We start from the raw sequence: 18515 nt of genomic DNA on the forward strand, positions 1-18515 counted from the left end.
AAGCTCAAAAGGCTTTTATTTCAGTTGGTAACTACTTGGCAGAAAGCTAGGTCAAGCTGCTTGAACACCATCCTTCGGTGCCTCCCCATGATGCTGTATGTGGCCAAGAGAGAAGCCACTTCTCTCCCAAACAGCAAGGGGTTCAACCTTCATGGCAAGTGCCAGACCAGTGAAGGCAGTTCACCTTGGGCGAAGCTTTTTACTCTGCCAGTCAGCAGGAAAAAGCTAATTTGGGCACTGACGCTGTTCACATCAGCAACCCCCAAGGCATGAGCTATCCGGTCCTACCCACCTCAATTTACCAATCTATCCTGTTTTGCCTCTGCAGCTGTAATTTGCAGCATATCTGGCTGATGACAAATCACAGGTAAAACAGGAGAGGAGTAAAACAGCATAATGGAATTTTATTCTGAAAATATGGCAAGAGTCTAAGGCACTTCAAACATTTCAATACACATGACTAAAGTGAATGTGACAAGGTAAATAGCATTCCATAAATATGCACCAAGAACTACACTCAATTCCACCAAGGGGAATATACAGCTGGTACCTCTAATTTTACTCTCCAATAAACAAACATGTATGGAGCTTATAGACTGACACAGTTAATAAAAATATGGTAACAGGACATGTAATTCTTCATGTAGTTTTTAATTATTAAGGAATATAAAATGTTGAAAATACTGTGCGAGTTAATTTTATAGATACTAGTATCTTTCATATAAAAAGTTATACATTATCCCCAGTTAGCAACAACTTACGTAGTGAACTTCAGACCTGACAAGAGGCTCTATCCCCAATACCTACCCATTCACCCACCAGCTCAAGATCCACGGAGCTGACTATAAAAGCAACTGCAATTTCTGAATTTCAAAGTAATTAAAAATATTAAAATCACATTGGAATGAAATTTATGAAAAGGTTACTGTGGTAACGTCTAGGCACAGTAGATATATTTTAGAATGATTAAAACCAAGCCACCAGGATACCCCTGCATGGATAGCTTTAGAAGTCTGAGGCTGCACGTAACATAGGAAAGGATAATCTATAGCGAAGAAAAACAGGATGTGTGTCAGTGTACGGAAAGATGAGTAGGTGAGCAAAAGAACCAGTTCTGGCTAAGCTGAGCGTTACTTAACTACACGTTTGCTTCAAGTTTACAGTTTTTTCTATCTTTAGCACTAGATCTCTGCTTTCACTTTGCTGGTGAGTTCAGGCACAAGACAATTACATTCAGTATCTGTCTCAGTAAAACAGTAACATTTAGCAGCTTAAAGATGGCATAGAGATTTGTACAGATATTCATGCACTATTACTCAAACGTGGCTCTGTGGGTGGGACCAGGAGACGTCTTTCTGCTTAGCCTAGGAGTGCCCTAGAAAAGAGGAAAGAATGATTAATCAAAGGGAAATTACTCCAGCCAGCTGAATAAGAACACAGCATTCACAAGCACTCTGTTCAATCCCTTGCCTTTAATTGCACTTATTAATCTTTCAGGTTTTTTTCATTTTAGGAAGAACAGTGCCAGCTGTCATACAGCCTACTAACTGAGCGCATGTTGTTTAGACAGTGAAATGTTTAGCAATGGCTTATCAGGAGGGTGAGTCAGGGCTCAGAGAGCAGGTGGACGTTTGCCAGAACACCTAGGACAGCTGTAACTCCAGAAACAGCTGTGTTTTGGTGACTAGGTCAATAATTAGCATTACAATGATGCAACAGCACCTCTGCACACTAGCCAGAGTCAGTTAACCTTGCTAGCGTGCTACCTTCACCCCCAGATAAAAGGGAGGACGAGGTATCCTTCAGCCAGGGTTCAGCCTTCTGCAGACAACCTATATTCAAAAAATGTACATTTCACTTACCAGCATAAAAGTTATCCTGTGAATAAATTTGAAAAATCATGTGGCGTACGGCTGTACAGCTGCCAGGGAAGGGGGTGGTGTTGTCATTTTTTTGTTTCTGTTTTACTATTACGTTCAGGAGCAGCATGTTAAAATGTAGACTGCAGAAGGTAGCGTACTAACCGGTGACTGGGTTTTGGAAAAGTTGACATGGGCATAAAGGAGAACCGCTATGTCCTTATGTCCAGCTTCCAGGGCTATTGAAAGTGCTGTGCTGCCATCCTGAGAGAATAAAAGAAGGAATAAGATAATCGGTGCTTGTGTGCATTAACAGACCTTTTAAAAGCCCCATCAGCCCACTGACAAGGAAGTTACGAAGTGGAGGCGCCATTGCTCAGACAGACAGTTGAGTTAATTTAGAGTCTTGTTTAATTTCTTTTATTATAATTAAGTGACAATAAGCCTTGCACTGCTGTTTTATGAGGTAGTCCAATTGTCAGAGGCCTCATAATTTCTCTCAATGAGGAGTCTCGATTATTGCTGAGGAAGAATGAGCATGCCATTATCACAATAACGTTACATGTAGTGCTGTGTAAGACTAGTGATTTCAGAAGATTGGTCTGTCTGAGAGAAACTACAATGTCAGTGAGGAGTGGAAGAGAAGGGAGGGAAAAATGCTAATCAAATATCATAATTGCTGTGTTATAATGATAATTGTGGTGTTATAGCTCCCATTAACACTAAAAGCAGTTGCATTCATAATTCCAACCTGATGGAAGTCTAACTACAAAAAACCCAGACTTTCCTGGTTGAATACCGTTACGTATGTTTCTCAGAAGATACCGTTTCAGAAACCACAGTTGTTGAGGCTGCTAGAAGCAAAGACTGCTTTTGCCTAAAGGGTAATACATTGAACTACTGGTTTCCCTGTAGACCATGTTTGGTACAGGAAGAAGCAGATGTCAGACCACCTGCGAAATGAACCTCTGAGCTGTCAGAGGGGCACAACTGTATGAAGCAGCCACACGCCCAACTCTGCCTTCCTTGCTTCCTTCCCTTCCTGAAATTGGTGCATCACATGGCTACAATCCCCCTGCTCTTCAATGGTTTTTAAATTATAAGGCAGGCAGCTACAACCTTGGCACAAATCTCACAGTGGCTTGCTTGGCAGCGCAGCCTGGCTTTTGGCTGTTGTGCACAGAAGTTTCCACCATAATGCGAGTATTTGATACGTCCTCGCATAGGGATCGCCTCTTCTGCTGTCTCTGAATGGAGCACGTTTTCCAGCCACTGCTGTAGCACTGGTAGTCGACAGGTCAGCACCAATTTAAGGGGACTGTAAACCCTTTTTCCAGCATGGGTCACTATGGTCAGCATCCAAATAGAAAGTCTTCTTACAAGACTACAGGGAGTGATTATACATAATTGTCCAGAGCAGACAGGGAGCTAGAAGAGCTGTCCACTACAGTGCAATATAATGCACTGCAAATGTACAACAAGTACTCCACAGTCAACACCAGGAAAAGTCAAGCTCTTAAAAGAGATGCTGAATCACTGCCAGAGGGGCACACATCAGTAGGATGAAGCTCAGCTTACTACTGATCATGCTGACTGGAAAAGCATCACTGTCACATTCAGAACAGCTAGGGTAACGCTAAAAACCTCATAATCTCTCAGCACAGACAAACCCGTTATAAAATGAATCAGTGGCAGACAAGCTGTGCTTGGGAAACAGTATCAAACTGCACACAGGAATAGTTAAGTGTCATGTCCCCATAAAGACAAATTATTGTGCTAACAGCACCCAGGCTGCAGTAACCTAGACTGCCCCCAAAAGGGTTTGTTACACCAAGGCCTTCCTACATTTTCCCCTCAGGCCAGCTGCTACACACTGCTAGCACCATTGGGCAACTGAGCTGTCTCCTACAGCAGATATATGAATGAACAGAAACGATGACTCTGCCTTTCTGCAACAGCTTCAACAAAAAACCACCCACTGCCCTCCCAAATCCCAAATCCAGGCTCTGTTTCAGTCCCAGTAGGTGAAAGCAATGGGAAGAATGGAAACGTACCCAAGAAGTGATGTTGCTGACAAGAACACGGTACTGGCAAAAAACCACCTAAGTCAACATTTTCAAGCTTGAGAAGTCTACAGATCAAATTGTCTGTTGACAGTGTAGGCTGCAATGAACCTTGCAAACAAGAAATATGCATGTGTCTCACTTGGCACTGAAGTCACAGCCTGTATCTGTTTATTGCCAGGACAATGTAGCTTCATGACTGAGACCAAACCTGTAATCTCGAAAGTCATAGTGTAGATACTGTGTGAACTTCCTGTGAAGAGAACTTTAGGGCTGATGTTTGCCATGGACACAGAAATCAATACAGCAAGGCCGTCAGGACCTTACCTGGTGATTTAACTGAAAACTGGGAGACTCCCAGGAAAGGGGGAAGTAACGTGAGAAGCGATGTTTTACCATGAGCTAGCAAATGGTTTACCTCTTCTGGCCACTGCACACCTACAGCTAACCACAAATATAGCTACTAGGTAAGTCTGTTAGGAAAGCAGAGATACTAGCCAACTGATCATAGCCCTTGCTGCCACTAAGCAGAGGATTCATGCATTTGGTACTTTAGTGCTCTGAGTCAGAGATTCACATAAGTAGATTTCAGCAGCTCTCCACTGCATCAAAAAACACTGAATTAGAAAAACATTCCAGAGTGGAGAAGCTATCTGGTGAAGCACTATTCTGGAACGGCAACTCACATTGTCCTCCAGGGTGCCATTACACCCAGGCTGAGCCAGCAGAAGTTTGACAATTTCTACGTGTCCGTGTTCACTAGCACACATCAGTGCTGTAGAGCCTTCATCGTCCTGGATATTGACGTCTGCACCACAGGCCAGCAAAGCTTTGACCATGTCTATCCGCCCATGACTCACAGCTAGCATCAGTGCGGTCTGACCAGCCTGCATGAAAAGAAGAGGAAAACCTAAATCACCACACAGACCATCAGTGCCAAAGCATGCACACTTATTTTTTTGGGCACTCCGCTTCTGGGGGTTAAAAAAAAGTGTTGTTTTATACAGCACTCTCAAGGCTTAGCTTGCCATTATTTAAATACCTTTTATGCATAACATATCCCACATTCACATAGCTATTTATTAAATTAAAGGAAGATATTGGATCTATTTCCAGACATCTGGAGTTCCTTGGAAGGAACTAAATGGTGCAGAATTTGTAAATGCTGCCTAAAATTCATTAATGGTTCTTTCGTATAATATTCAGTCTTCATTTTTAGGAGAGACCCAGACATGAGACTCAACTGTCCTTCCACTGCTCCATTTTGTACAAAGCAATCAAAAACATATACACAAACATGAAAGACCGCAGAGGGTGAGAGTGAACATGTGCAAAGATAAATCAACGGAGCAGGGGTGGGAGCGTGGAAGGAAAGATAAAAAGCCACAGGAGTACGAACAGCGTCTTGTGAACCATTTGACTGACCTGGCTGGCTTTAGCATTCACATCCCCACAGCTGAACAGTTCCTCCACTATCCTCATGTCCTTCTCTGCTTCCACAGCTGCAAGCGCAGCAAGCATGATGGGGGTATAGCCGGCCTTGTTCTGATGATTTACGTTACAGACATCTGCAGAGGGATGAGATAATTTCTTTGGAAGAAGGAACTCAAAAAGCAGCAATTGTGCTAACGAACTGAACAAACTGTTAGTAGAGTAGCCTATAAAAAGAGAAGGCAGCAATTACTCTCATAATGGGAGCAATTCAAGGGAAAGTGGAGAAGAAAAAAAATAAACAGGGGTGCTCTTGAGCCTGAGAAAGAAAAGGATTCTCTTCTACTATGCATGCAACATGAAGGAGAGCACAAAGCCATTCTGTATGTCATGATTTAGGGCTTGCTTTGTGCATTTTTTTCTTTTGTAAAAGCAAGTGGTCTGAAATTTTACATGACCGTCGGGGTCATGGATCTGAACCCCAGGAATACCATCAGGAGAGTCTTTAAGCTCCTCTCCTGAGGGGATCCACACTGCAAAACAAAAACAGCCCAGCAACATGGTCAGTGGAAATGCTGTTTCTCCTCAGCACAAACATCTTCCTGTAATTGGTGTCATGTTTTGGAGCTGCAGAAAAAAACCTTTCAATTAAAGACAGTTTCCAGCTCTACAGAGTATTTGACTGTTAACAATAGCACTCTGGGAACAAATACAGTCAAGTCCTCTCACTAGTGCCAGCAGCTGACAAGAGTTCTCCTTTTTGTTCAAGTCTAACCTCCAGTCTGTCTCTGTTCCTAAAATTCTGCAGAAATCCAGCAGGGCTTATTAGTTTACCAGGCAGTGGGGCTTTCAGTGTGCTTTTTGTACTGGAAAGCAAGGACTCAGACTTACATAAACATTATCTCTAGACTTGGGGTTAAATTGCATCACAGCTATCGTAACAAGCAAAAATGTTTCAGGAAATTCTTCAGATTTATTGCCAAAGGCTTTCCTTTCTTTAAGTGAAAAGAACATTGCAGAAGCAATACAAGTGCAGATGTAAGAAAATGCACATTTTTTTCATGTTCCACAGACATCACCTATGCTACCTTATAACCAGTAGCCCAACCTTACTTTCAGAAGCCACGGAACATAACACTCTGTTACATGCATTACTTCATGAGTAATGAATAACTATTGGAAGTGATGCTGTCCTACCCTGACTAGACTACTTCAGCAGAGGTGCGTTTTCTGAGGAAGTCACATTTCAGCTCCTTTTCTATATAGCTAATGAGCTAATAGCTAATGAGCTGTTTTCCTATTTGTCCTCTTGGTAACACAGTCGTCTCTTGTCTCATCTGCTCTTCCCACCAAACTCACAGACATGGAGCTCTTGGACCAAGAATCTGCCTGTAATATAAACACATTGCAAAGTTGACTGCAGTGACCATTTAAACATGGTCCAGAGGGAGACGGTCAAAACCCGAAGGAATTTGCCTGTTTGCAAAGTGCTGGCATGCGCAGCATGCTCCTGCACACCTGGTACTAGTCACAGTTCTTGGATTTTACAGTTATAACCCACCATCTTCACAGGAATACACCAGCTACCGTAAACTACAGCAATCCTGACTTCAGCACAGGTGAGCATGCTCATGCTACCCTGAGATACCCAGGGGAGCGGAGGGGCAGCTTCCTCCCCACTCTCCTCTGCCTTGCTGCAGAGCCAGCCTGCTGCATTTCACTGTGCCTCTGACATTCTCCACATTCTCCCACCATGACTCACTCTTCCCAACAGGCTGCCTTCAAACAGGACCACAGATTTCAAAGTGCTTTCCTGCTGAGGAAGTCTTTGCAGTGAAAGACTTCTGGGTTATCAAAGCTGAGATTTGATAATTAATGATAATGCCCTTGTTTATCTGATGTTACCCTTCTGGATTTATAAATATTGCTAGGCTTACACTCCAGACACGTCATTGGTCTAGTTACACTTCACAACCGTGACGGCTTTTGTAACTAGATTAGGGAAAAAAACTTCAGTCAGGGAGCAAAACTAGGCTTAAAGAGATTGCGTCCTGCCTAGGACAAGCTCCAACTTGTGATGCCTTCTGCCGACTGCCTTCTGGCTCAGTGGATGTACAGAGCAGATGCTCTGGAGTCTCCTCTCTGCCACTACCCTCACTGCATGCGTGCAGCATGGGGATTGAGAGAAGGAAACAACAACAAAAGCAATTAAATGAAGCATCATCACATTGCTCAAGGATCACGTAAATGCTCCTATATGGCAGAATGCCACATATTGCTCCAGTTTTTCAGGAGAGCAGGACAGAAGTGCCAAGGTGGTAGCCAGAAAAAGCTTCTGTACTGCTCTTGTAAGATAAAGCTAGACTAGTTTGAATGTTTAACGTGGATGTTTGCACCTAAATGCTCTACCAGCACCCTACCTTTGGCTGAGTACCAGCTGTGCTGCCTCCAGAGAGAACTGCTGGAGGCTTGTGCTGCAGAACTTGGACTACAGTCCAAGAGTCGGGGATCTACCTATCTGTCCCAAACACTAGTCAATTCTGTATATAATTTACTTGAGTGCTTTTATAACTTCTTCAGGAGCCATCACCACCACCTCCAAAGCTAGTACTTGAAACAAGGGTTCTAGACTACCCAAGTGAGCACCATGTCACTGTTAACAGTTAAAACAGCTGTTGGAAGAAGTCCAATCTTGACCTCTTGCTCATCAAGAACTCCACCCCCCAGGACTGCAAAAAACCCCAAAAATAATTTAAAAAAAAATGCAAACAAGTCAACCTACTTGCATCCAGAAGCAGCTTTACAATTTCAAAGTTAGAATGTGAGACGCTGTAATGCAGAGCTGTGTTTCCGTTTCCATCTGCCATGTTGATGATATGTCTGAGGACAGCAGGGGAAATCTCTTCAAAAGCAGTTATATAGTCTCCAACCATTTCAGGGACAGCTGACTTCTGACTTGAGATACGAAACCACTCGTGCTGGATGGTATTTAAACAAAACCTCTGCCAAAACCAAGACAGAAAAATTTACATATGGGCAATCTATTTAAAGGATTTTCCATCCCACAAGTCAGCGATGCAGGAGGTCAAGCCTTTTTTAGTCAAATGTGGGAAGAAAGCATTCAGCTCACAAACAAGATGTACAGACTGAAGCTTCCCCTCTAACTGAACCCCTCTTTAAAACACCAATTGTTTACCTCCTCTCATTTCACCCAATTTTCAGGAATGGTTCACCTCTGAGGGCATAGAATTTTAGGATGAGATTATCCCCAGAATTAATGGGCATCAAATACTGGTGAATGTAAAGAAGATTTGGAGTAACCATTTCCTTGAAATACTTAACTAAGTTCATAAACCACTGATCAACCCAAGACTAAGAGCAGTGGGAACACGCACTTCTCAGGGACTTAAAACAACAGCATTAGGCCCAATCCCGAGGCATGAATTATCAAATGCACAAAGTATAGGAGAAATGGCTGGACAGTAGTTCTGCAGGAGAAGAGTTGGGCATTACAGAGGATAACAAGCTGAACCTGAGTCAATAACATCACACTGTAATGAAAAAGGATGATGAAATACTGTTTTGGTGTGAATAAACAGATTTATAGCTTGCATGGCATGTGATGCAGTCACTTCTCTCTGCCTAGCCCTGTGAAGGCAAGAGCTGGACTACCTTGTCTGGTCCAATCATTGAATGACAAGAAAGATTTGGCTGAACGGTTTCAAAGGTGAGCAGTGAGAATTATTAGAAGCCAAGGAAATCTGACAGATTTCATGACCTATGGGACAGACAGGAAGGACTGCAGATTCTCTGCTGAAAGAACAACTGGGAAAAGGAACACTGGAACATCTTCACAGTGCAAAAGGCTGTTGCAGTGAGAAAAGAACGAACCTGTTGTTCACTTGCAGGATGGCTGGCTGTAGTAATAAGGGATTTTAGCTGCAATGAGAAGATGCAGGTTAGACATTCAGGATAAACTTTCCTGTTGGTATGGACTGAGGGTTTGGGGGTAGGAGCCTCTTAGGCGAGGTAACTGTCTGTTGGGAACAATGTAGGTAGAGCAGATCTAGCTGTGAGCCAAGGGGGCTCCTGCCATCACCACCACCTCTGACTTTCTGAGACAATTTCCCTAACTTGGAAGGACCACCATGTCCTTCTCTTCTCATAAACCTCCACCTGCAAGGTGGCCAGTAAGTTCAAGGAAAATTTTGCAGAGAAGACACTCAGCACACTTCTCTAGCCTGCAGGGAAAACACGGAGGACCTGTACCAGTAGTTCTAGAGGGGGCCCGTGTCTGGTAAAGGGAAAATATTCTACACATATCAGTACTGCATATACATATCTACAGCATGTTCTACATCAGTACTACTACAATAAAAACTTAGAAGGTCCAACCATTTGAGTTAAGAGACCACGTGTACTGTGAACATACAGAGTTGAAACACAAAAGTAATCATAAAGTGGCACAATTTTTTTATTTTAGGCACTGCTGAGTGCAAAGTACCACTAAGAAATTGTTTTTACAGTCACAATATCACACACATTATTAAGTAAATGGTACACTTTTTAAATTAAAGTAATCTATCATATCCCAAAAGAAGCACTCCACAGCTCTTTCTGGCATAAACAGCAGCTACAAGATCTGAGTATACCGGAAGAGGCTGGGACAACTTATATGGATATATACTGAAGTTTACCCTTTTTGGACACGACTTCTTTATCAGAAGACAGAGAAAAAGATTAGTCTGCAGTTTTCAGATACAAAGCACCACTTCTGCTGGCAAACACTTAAAGCACAAAACAGAAACATGTAAATTCAAATTACACTAACAGGGCAGAGATTATCACCTGGTTATGCCATTTTTGACACTCTCAAGTCTGACTGGGCCTGAAGCATTTGTTGTTTGAATGCCTAAACTACTGCTGAAAGACTGTCACACAGGACTAAAAACTACCCATCACAACTATGCTAAACAACTTCTCAAAACATTCGCTAGACCACTAATGTCAGAACTGGACACAGACAATACTTCTGTCTGTCTTACAGACAATATTATTGTCTCTAAGAAGCTGCAGATGCTCTATGTTAAAGGAGACTAGCACTGTCTTGTTCCCTTTTTCATCACCTCACAAACGTAACAAATGCAAAATTCAATTTCATATCGCTAAACAGTGTTCCTTTGCTTTCATATTGCCCTCACAGAGTAGCATAGGCGATTTCTATATGAGGCATATAGGCAATTCCTATATGAAGCAAATACAACCTTATTTCTTGAGACTGAGTATTAACAAAGAATCCTTACTCCCTGCTGCACTGATAAAAGCTACCAGCACAGTAAGCGAGACAGAAACAGTATCCCTATGCTCAGAAGGAGGCAGAGCACATTCAGTTTCAGAACAGACTCTGAGATTTTGTCATGGGAAGAAACAGGGTCCTCACCCTGTGCAGTCTCTTAACGCAAGGCTTGAGAGCCACCCACATCAGTGCTAAAGCAACACTTACAAAAACAACACGAGAATGCACGGATGTGTTGAAACTGCACTTTCATGTTACTATTTTTATGTGTGTGCCTTGGCACGACACAGACCAGCACACAAAGCACAAGTACTTTCTCTGGAGAAAAGTCTCCTGACAGAAAAAAGCACTTTGTGACTCCTTCAAGAAAGATGAAATCCTCTTCTGCCTAGCCACTGCAGTGCTGGTCCTGCAAAAGCAGAAGTTATCCCTCCCTAAAGTTTTTCCGTTGCAGCTCAGACAGAATTTTGCCCTGCATTGCTTACCACATCTTTGTTGGTCAATGCCTTGGGGTCATCAATGTTGTTTCTCAGCAGATGACAGGCAGAAAGCATCTTTTCACTTAGTTCGTATCTGAGGGAGACAGCAGAATACACAGTGCATTTAAATTTTTCTCTATATGTTTCAGCGTAGAAACATTTACTTTTCTGAAAGTCATGTGGGAATGAATGCTTCCAGGAAAACAATCAGCTTCTGCAATGCAGAAGCCTCTCTGGCAGCTCTTCTCCACAGGGACTCCCTCCATGGCGAGCAGAGTCACTGGCGGCAGCTGCGGACCTCCACGAGGAGGAAAAATGTGTTTCCCAGATGTACACGGGAGGAGCAGTGGGAACAGAGAGCAGGCGACGCATCACTTCTGTGCTTTAGACTTGGCAACGCTTCCAGTGGAAATTCTCACCTACTGGTGTATGATTGCAGAGCATATATTACATACTCTGTGCTTTGACTACTTGATTAACAAGAGGAAATGCCAATAGTTGTGACGGAAATGGAATTAACCAGTGCAAAAGGGAATAGGCAGTGCATCCCGGCTGGCTCCTGTTTTATCCCACTCACCAGAAACGGACTTTCTCATCCTGTCTACTCTGGAAATCTACTCTCTTTCTCCAGTCCCCCTTCATGTTTTCACTTCTGCCCCTTTACACCACAAATTTAAAAACTCAGGGAACAGCTGAAAATAAGAAGGCCCATGCTTGCGCCATATGGCATGCAAGGTGTGGCCAACCACCTCTGCCTACAACCTGCCACTGAGGATAATGGCAATTTTCCAGGAAAATTCTCCCAAAAAGCGGAGAGGCTAACACACTCATGTGTGCAAGGCAGGCATTTTAGCCCTCCAGTGTTACAAGCCAGCTGCTGGTGCTTCCCAAGCAATGAAATGCCCACCACCGCATGGACCACACTTGGTCCCACATGGCCATGCATCCTGCCTCTTCCCCTCCAAGGGCACTGCCAGGGCAGCCAGCTTGCAAAGAACATGCTCCTCAAGTACACATGGCTATCTTAAGCTGTCCTGCTGCCCCTCTTCACCATCACCCCTTGCCAGGGTAAATATAAATTAAGAGAGCTACTTTGAGAAACTGCCCCATCTTTTTCTGCAACTTGTAAAATAACAGACTACAGTACTGTATAAATAGAGCTCAGGGCACTTTAAAACTCACAGCTCCAAGGCCTACAAATAACCCTTAATTATGAATTTCTGCATCTCTTTTATTTAGCAGTTGATAATTACAGATAGGTTTGATGCTAAGCTGTATCTCCAGTGAAACATATTAGTTTTGCCTTAGCTTATTTACTGTTATTATTCCACTTACATAATTTTCCAAGATAGCACACTTGTAAATGTCTGCCATGTAAACATATCCCTTCACTATCTATGATTCCTTTTGTCCATTCACTAATCAAGAACCAGTAAAAACTCACCACACTGTCGCTTCTCCTGTGGAAGAAAAAAAAAAAAAAAAGCCTTGCTTGTCAAATGCTATCTTACACAGCTCATTACCAGCAATCTGAAAAGTAACTTAGACATGAAACACTGAACAAGTGCATGATGGCAGTCTTAAATGATATGATAGTATATGATCCATATGAAGTATATACTCTCAGGGTTGGACAACCTCTTTGCTGCTGTACCCCATCATCTTACCAAGCAGTACCAGCCATGGCTGAGATGCTGTGAAAGGTACAAATGGAAGATGCGCTCCCAGCAGGCTGCTGGCCTGGTGTGCATGGTTCAAGACTCATTTGCTTGCTTACTTACTGTTTTACAGACCAGTCTGTTAACAAGGCACTGCCTGCTCCAAAACGTTTATGACCTGGTACAGCCTCTGCTGGGGGGAGACACCTGGGTCTCACTATAAATGGACCGTTTAAAGCCGCTGGGGTCAGCTGCTGGGAAGGACACCCTCTGAGGCCTTCTTCCTGCTCGCACATGATTGCTTTGCCATGAAGCCGCTTCTGGTTACTGACTTGAGGAAGAGGGAAGTGGAAGGCAGTCGAGCAGCGATGGGGGCTGGCGCTTTCTCTGTCAGTACGGGCACAGCCCATGGACCACAGAAGGCAATCAGGCAGCAGTAACGCACTCAGAGGTGCTCGGGAGAGGGCGAGCAGCCTACCTCTCTCTGATTTCCACCTCCTCGGCCTCACACTCTGGTGGAGGGCTGTCCTTCTCTGCCCCCACAGCGCAGACCTCTGGTGTGTGGGACATGGGCTGCCCCTCCTCTGTGTGCCGGCTGTTGGGGTACACATGGCCCTCACACTCCTCCTCTGAATCGGAGGAGGAGCTCTCCTCAGAGCTGGAGTCATCGCTGGACGTTGTCTCGTACCTGGGGAGAGAACAGGCAGGGGCAGGGGTGCTTGCTCAGCACCATTCAGCAGCAGTCAGTACCCGCCTGCGCAAGTTGAAAAACATCTTGCAAAGGCTTAGTCCTCCTGTTTTGCTCTCAGAAACCTTTCCAACTCACTGAACTGAGTCTCACTGCCAACTGACACTGTGATTATTATGTGTATAGGGTGTAATGAAAGAAGAACAACCTTTTTAAAACAGACGTCTTAACACTCCGTCAGACCTTGCCTTAGCCCCAGAATGAAATTACTTTGTCCAGAGCAAAGTGTGTTGTTGCCTTACTAGGCAGATATAAGCAGGAAAACTAACAAACCCATCTGAAGACAACAGCCACGATTCTAACATTTTTTCCTGTGACAATCCAAAACATTTTGATATTTTAGGTGAAATATAAGTGACTTGGACAACTATAATGCTGATTCTAATTAACTGTCTTATCTCACCAACTACAACAGCTGATGAATTGATGTACTAAGCCTATTCTTATAATGTACAAGAGTGATTTATGAGTGATAAACATTCCCCCACTATAAGTAATAATACTTTTAGCCAATACGTATGAAATGAAGTAACTGAGATATTTAGGCTATATACCACACAAGACATTTGTACTGAAGAAACACTAATCTGAGGAAAGGCCTAGAAAAACTATATAAAAACAAACTGGTGAAACCATTTCAAAATTCTTTGCAACAGTCTGCAAGGGTAAGTAATATCTTAAAAGCAGATAATTTTCCATACTGTTTTCTATATTTGTGTAGCGTAGTTTCTGTATTTATCTAGCGCAAAGCCAGAAAAGTTGAATCTTAGGCAACACCATCTCTTGCTGTATTGTTCTATGGCACTATGCTGCAGTTGTCAGATGCCAAATACGTATTACAGTTTTCCTTATTAAAATACTTATTGCCTGAGAAATAATCCCATGGCTGAGTTTTTTTCATCTTCCTGCATTAAATTTGGCAGCAATCTAATCTACAGGTACTCAAGACTGATGCCACGTATTACTTGCAAGCACAAAAGGTTCACAGAGGATTAAGATGAGCTCAGCTGTTTTGTTCTTCCCTCCAACACTTAAACTCAACAGATACACCTCAGCCTGACGGACAGGCCAAAGCTACGCATAGGCTCCTGGGTACCTCCTTTTCTTCCCACTGTGAAAGTTCTAAAATGACAGATTTTTTTGAGACATGCCTCTTACCCGCCATTAATGCCAACAAACTGCAGGTTCTTCTTGGTGTTGCTCAAATCCTTTTTCCCATCCCTTTTCTTCATGATAGATTTGAGTGTGTTTTCATTATTAGTACATACTGTTGAAAAGGGAGACAAACCACGCATATCAGTACAAATCTGTAGCCGGCTTTGACTGCAGCAGCTTTAGACAATTCTTCAAAGCAAACAAACATATAAAATATATTTTAAAAATATATATTTTATATATAAAATATACAATATATCAACTGAAGCTGGGCTTTCTAATTTTTTTATACCTACAGTCATGGTGTGAGATGCACATTGGAAATATAGAATACCACTTCCAAAAACAACTCTGGAAACAGAAAAACTAGTTTAGCCTAACTTTCCAGTCTTCCAACATGCTGCTAATCTTTATGATGCTTTAAAAAACTTTAAGAAAAGACATTTCTTTTTTCTTTGCTATTTGAGAAAGACTTCTAACGTTGAAATGGTTACTCTGCTCTGTTACAAAAATATTAATTCTTGGTGTCAGATGACAGCAGCTCAATGCCAAAACTAACACATTAGTACAGACAGCACATCTAACAATAACCTATTCAGCAGGGTGAGGAGGTTCAGTCAAGGCTGTTTCTTTAGATTTTAGTATTTGCTGAAAAAACTTTCAAAGCAATCTTTAATCTTAAGACAGGTAAAACATTAATACAAATTTAAGTTTAAAAAAAAAGTATTTTATTAACCCTTTCTCTCTCAGTACATTTTTCTTATGAAGACACAAAATGTCATTTCACTGATGCACTACAATCTGCCACTTAAAAACTAACTACTATCTACAGACACAGGGTCTTACACTGTGATTTTCCCTGTAGCCACATCCTTCCCTGCTTTCACAATTTTGAGAACACTGAAAACCTCCTTTAACTGTATTTCATATTCAAATTCCATCAGCATGATGAAAGGTGAATGTGAGCCAGTTATTACCATAGAGGCCAGAGGCAAGCTGGTCATCTGTCAGGTTAATTGGAGCGAGAGTTTTGTCCTGAGAAGAAAAGGACTTCCTTCCCCGAACAGCTTCCACTAGGGGAGTCTTCCTCTCCTCCTGAGCAGGCACAATGTCCTGCTCCAACTTCAGCATTCGCAAATTTGAGGTTAAGTGGGCATTTGCAAGTTGACCATGAGGGATGTACTCCAAAGTAGCACCTGCCAGAGAAGACAATAGGCATTACAGAGGAGTCAGATGAAAACATTTCCATCAACACTGTGATCAACAGGGAAAAAAAAAAACCAACAAACCAAACTGGAAAAAAACCAAAGGGCAACACTTGTGCTCTATAACACTCTTTTCTGAGGATCCAAGAGGAAAAGGGTGTGATGGCTTTAAGAAAATAATAATTTTAAAAAGCTGTTTTTCTTGCAATGAAATCATACAATGCAAAGAAAAACTATAAAGATATTGCCTTTAAAACAGATGAAAGGAGTGGTCCTTCCTTTTCCTTCTCTTTCAGTATGCACAGTGACCCCAGCTCCTGCCTCCCTGGCTCAGGGCAGACTCAGCTGAGCTGCTCCTCACTGACATGCCTGAAGAGCAGATTCATGGACTCTGCATTTTCCTTCTGCAAGAGCAGTGCCCTTTAAATCTTACTTTTTTTTTTTAAAAAAAGGCATTTTCCAGGAAAGCAGAAACTTTTCAGGAAACTTCCCTTTTTGCCAGCATTTCTCTAATTCTAAAAGTTATATACTTTATCCAGTTACTGAGACAACTGCAATAAACTCCCACCCACTGCATTTCTTTTTTTTATTATTTTCAGGATTTTCCTGAGCTAATAGTTGTATTCAAATCAAATTCCAAATGTTTGGGTTATAGATTTTTTTTTCCTGATTTGCTGGCATCCACTCATTTTTTCCCTTTGTGAGTTTAAAAGGCAGTGCTAATTACGCACAGGCTTTTACAGATTCCCCTGGAGTTCCTCCAGCTGTGCTATTATGACTGCTCTACAAAGCTGAACAAATGCTTTTGTTTGTGAAACACTTTTTTTAAACACACATTCTTCCTTAAGTAATCTTGCTAGCATTTCAAGGGGAAAAAAAGAGACAGTGTTTAATTTACTTTGAACACTATCACTTCTTTCTAAGCTTGCTTCAATCACCTTTGCCTCCACAATTTTTTCCCTCTGTATTTATAAAGAATTAAGCCACAGCCTCCTCATGCCACACAGGATGCTAACGTATTGTAGTAACATAAATTCCAAACATTGACTTTTAGAAATACAGCTGAGATCTTTATTGCTCTTGGTGGACCGCCTTTCCCCCTTCTTGCTTCACCCCAGTTAGTTTTTTTTTCCTGTAACAGGACATAATGAGGCTGATTTTTCCAAACGTTGTCACTTCCCAGCAGCTTTCTCCTCTTTGCTCCTATTCCCACCCAAGTCTCTGAGTTCTCAGCTGAGTCCCACCCCACATGCATTTCCAATGCGCCTTCTCCAGCAACAAGACCTATTGCCACTCCCCCCATTGCTTACAGTTTCTCCAAGCTACGGGGGAAGCTGCCTGCTGGGAAAGGGACACAGCAGGGTATTGACAGCCACGTCACTACAGGTATAGCCAAAAAGCTTCTGCCCTCTCATGGAAGCGTGGGATGAGGGCAGCAGCCACCCCACTGCCCCCCATTCAGGAGCAACCCTTCTAGAGACACACCTACATGGTCAGCACAAAATGCGCACCTGTGGAAATCAACAGGGAAGTCCTGCCCTTGCTTCCCCACCTCTCCTCGCTTCGCAGTGGTGACTGACTTTGGTTGGGTCTCTTCCTGACAGTGACTGCCATCCCTCACCCGCCAGCTGAGGAGAAGACAGCTGCCAAAGTGATGGAGTGCCAAGCCAAACCCAGTGATTTTTAATCTCCCTTAGTTGAAAAACAAGGAAACCGCCTCTCCCTCCACTCGCTTGGAGCGGTGACAGCTACAATTAGAGAGTACCAGAGTAACTGCTTCCAACTGCAGCTGGTGGTGGCTGCCTTGGCTGGTTTTACCAGGTCACCCCTTCTGCTCCAGTCTCACCACTGAGGACACAGGGAAGGGAGCGGAGGGGACCTGCTGTGAAGCAGTGGAGACACGCGAAGCCTCCGAAGCTGCCTGGGTTTGCTGTCAGCTGAAGTCCCTCAGTCTCTTTACAGTCCTCCTCCAAAGACAGCTGCAACAACCACAGCATGTCCCTGGGACACAGGTGGGCTTTTGTGTGGCGGAGCTGATGGCAGCCGTCAGGGCTCTGGGAGGACAGAGCAGGGGTCCTGCCTGACTTGAACCGATGGCACCTGGGTACGCCTTGTCACCCCCCCCCCCCCACCCCAGCAATGCACAGCCCCCCAAAGCCAGAGTCTGAACTTCCTCGGGTGTCTCCCTTCTGTCCTGGGATACAGCTGGGAAGGAAGCTGCAGGGTAGAACAGAGAGAAAGAAGGACAGTAGCAGACTTTTCTCCCCTGCCTCACAGCTTCCCCCCTAGCTAAACCTGCCACTGATGCAACAAGATCTCGGTAGGCTCCCTCTTCTGGTTCATCCTTCAGTGCCTGAGAAGCACCACACTGAGCTCAGGATCTGGGGCATGTTGCCCATGCCTTCCGATGAAGAGGAGGTGCCCTGCTTGGCCCCCAGTACCTGACACAAGAGGAGGACATCAAGGCTTTAGGACAAGCACACAACAAATAAGTGTGCATTAGGCAAACTGGCCAGTACACCTCTTCTCCCAACAAAGCTCTTAGATGTTTACACTTACTGCATCTACATACCCAAGGTTCAAGGAAAGACAGCTTTGGGCCCAATATGGCATTAATGCTG

At 43.3% G+C, this 18515-nt stretch overlaps 1 protein-coding gene across 10 annotated transcripts in view; it reads right to left on the minus strand.

Moving 5' to 3' along the window:
• Window positions 1-384: 384 nt before the first annotated feature.
• Window positions 385-18515, minus strand: part of KANK1 (KN motif and ankyrin repeat domains 1) — a 132472-nt gene continuing 114341 nt past the window's right edge. For 8 of the 10 annotated variants that reach the window (XM_075080057.1, XM_075080058.1, XM_075080056.1 and 5 more), the window contains 10 exons: window positions 15667-15885; window positions 14693-14801; window positions 13265-13474; window positions 11135-11222; window positions 9245-9292; window positions 8136-8355; window positions 5348-5490; window positions 4609-4809; window positions 2025-2123; window positions 385-1375 (listed from right to left, as the gene is read on the minus strand). In XM_075080057.1, coding sequence (XP_074936158.1) covers window positions 1313-1375; window positions 2025-2123; window positions 4609-4809; window positions 5348-5490; window positions 8136-8355; window positions 9245-9292; window positions 11135-11222; window positions 13265-13474; window positions 14693-14801; window positions 15667-15885 — 1400 coding nt within the window. In that variant the 3' untranslated portion in view covers window positions 385-1312. The remainder of the gene's footprint in view (window positions 1376-2024; window positions 2124-4608; window positions 4810-5347; window positions 5491-8135; window positions 8356-9244; window positions 9293-11134; window positions 11223-13264; window positions 13475-14692; window positions 14802-15666; window positions 15886-18515) is intronic. The other 2 variants (XM_075080060.1, XM_075080066.1) reach the window with 1 other exon arrangement.

Source organism: Phalacrocorax aristotelis, chromosome Z (assembly GCF_949628215.1).
Source record: "Phalacrocorax aristotelis chromosome Z, bGulAri2.1, whole genome shotgun sequence".
Taxonomy (NCBI): domain Eukaryota; kingdom Metazoa; phylum Chordata; class Aves; order Suliformes; family Phalacrocoracidae; genus Phalacrocorax; species Phalacrocorax aristotelis.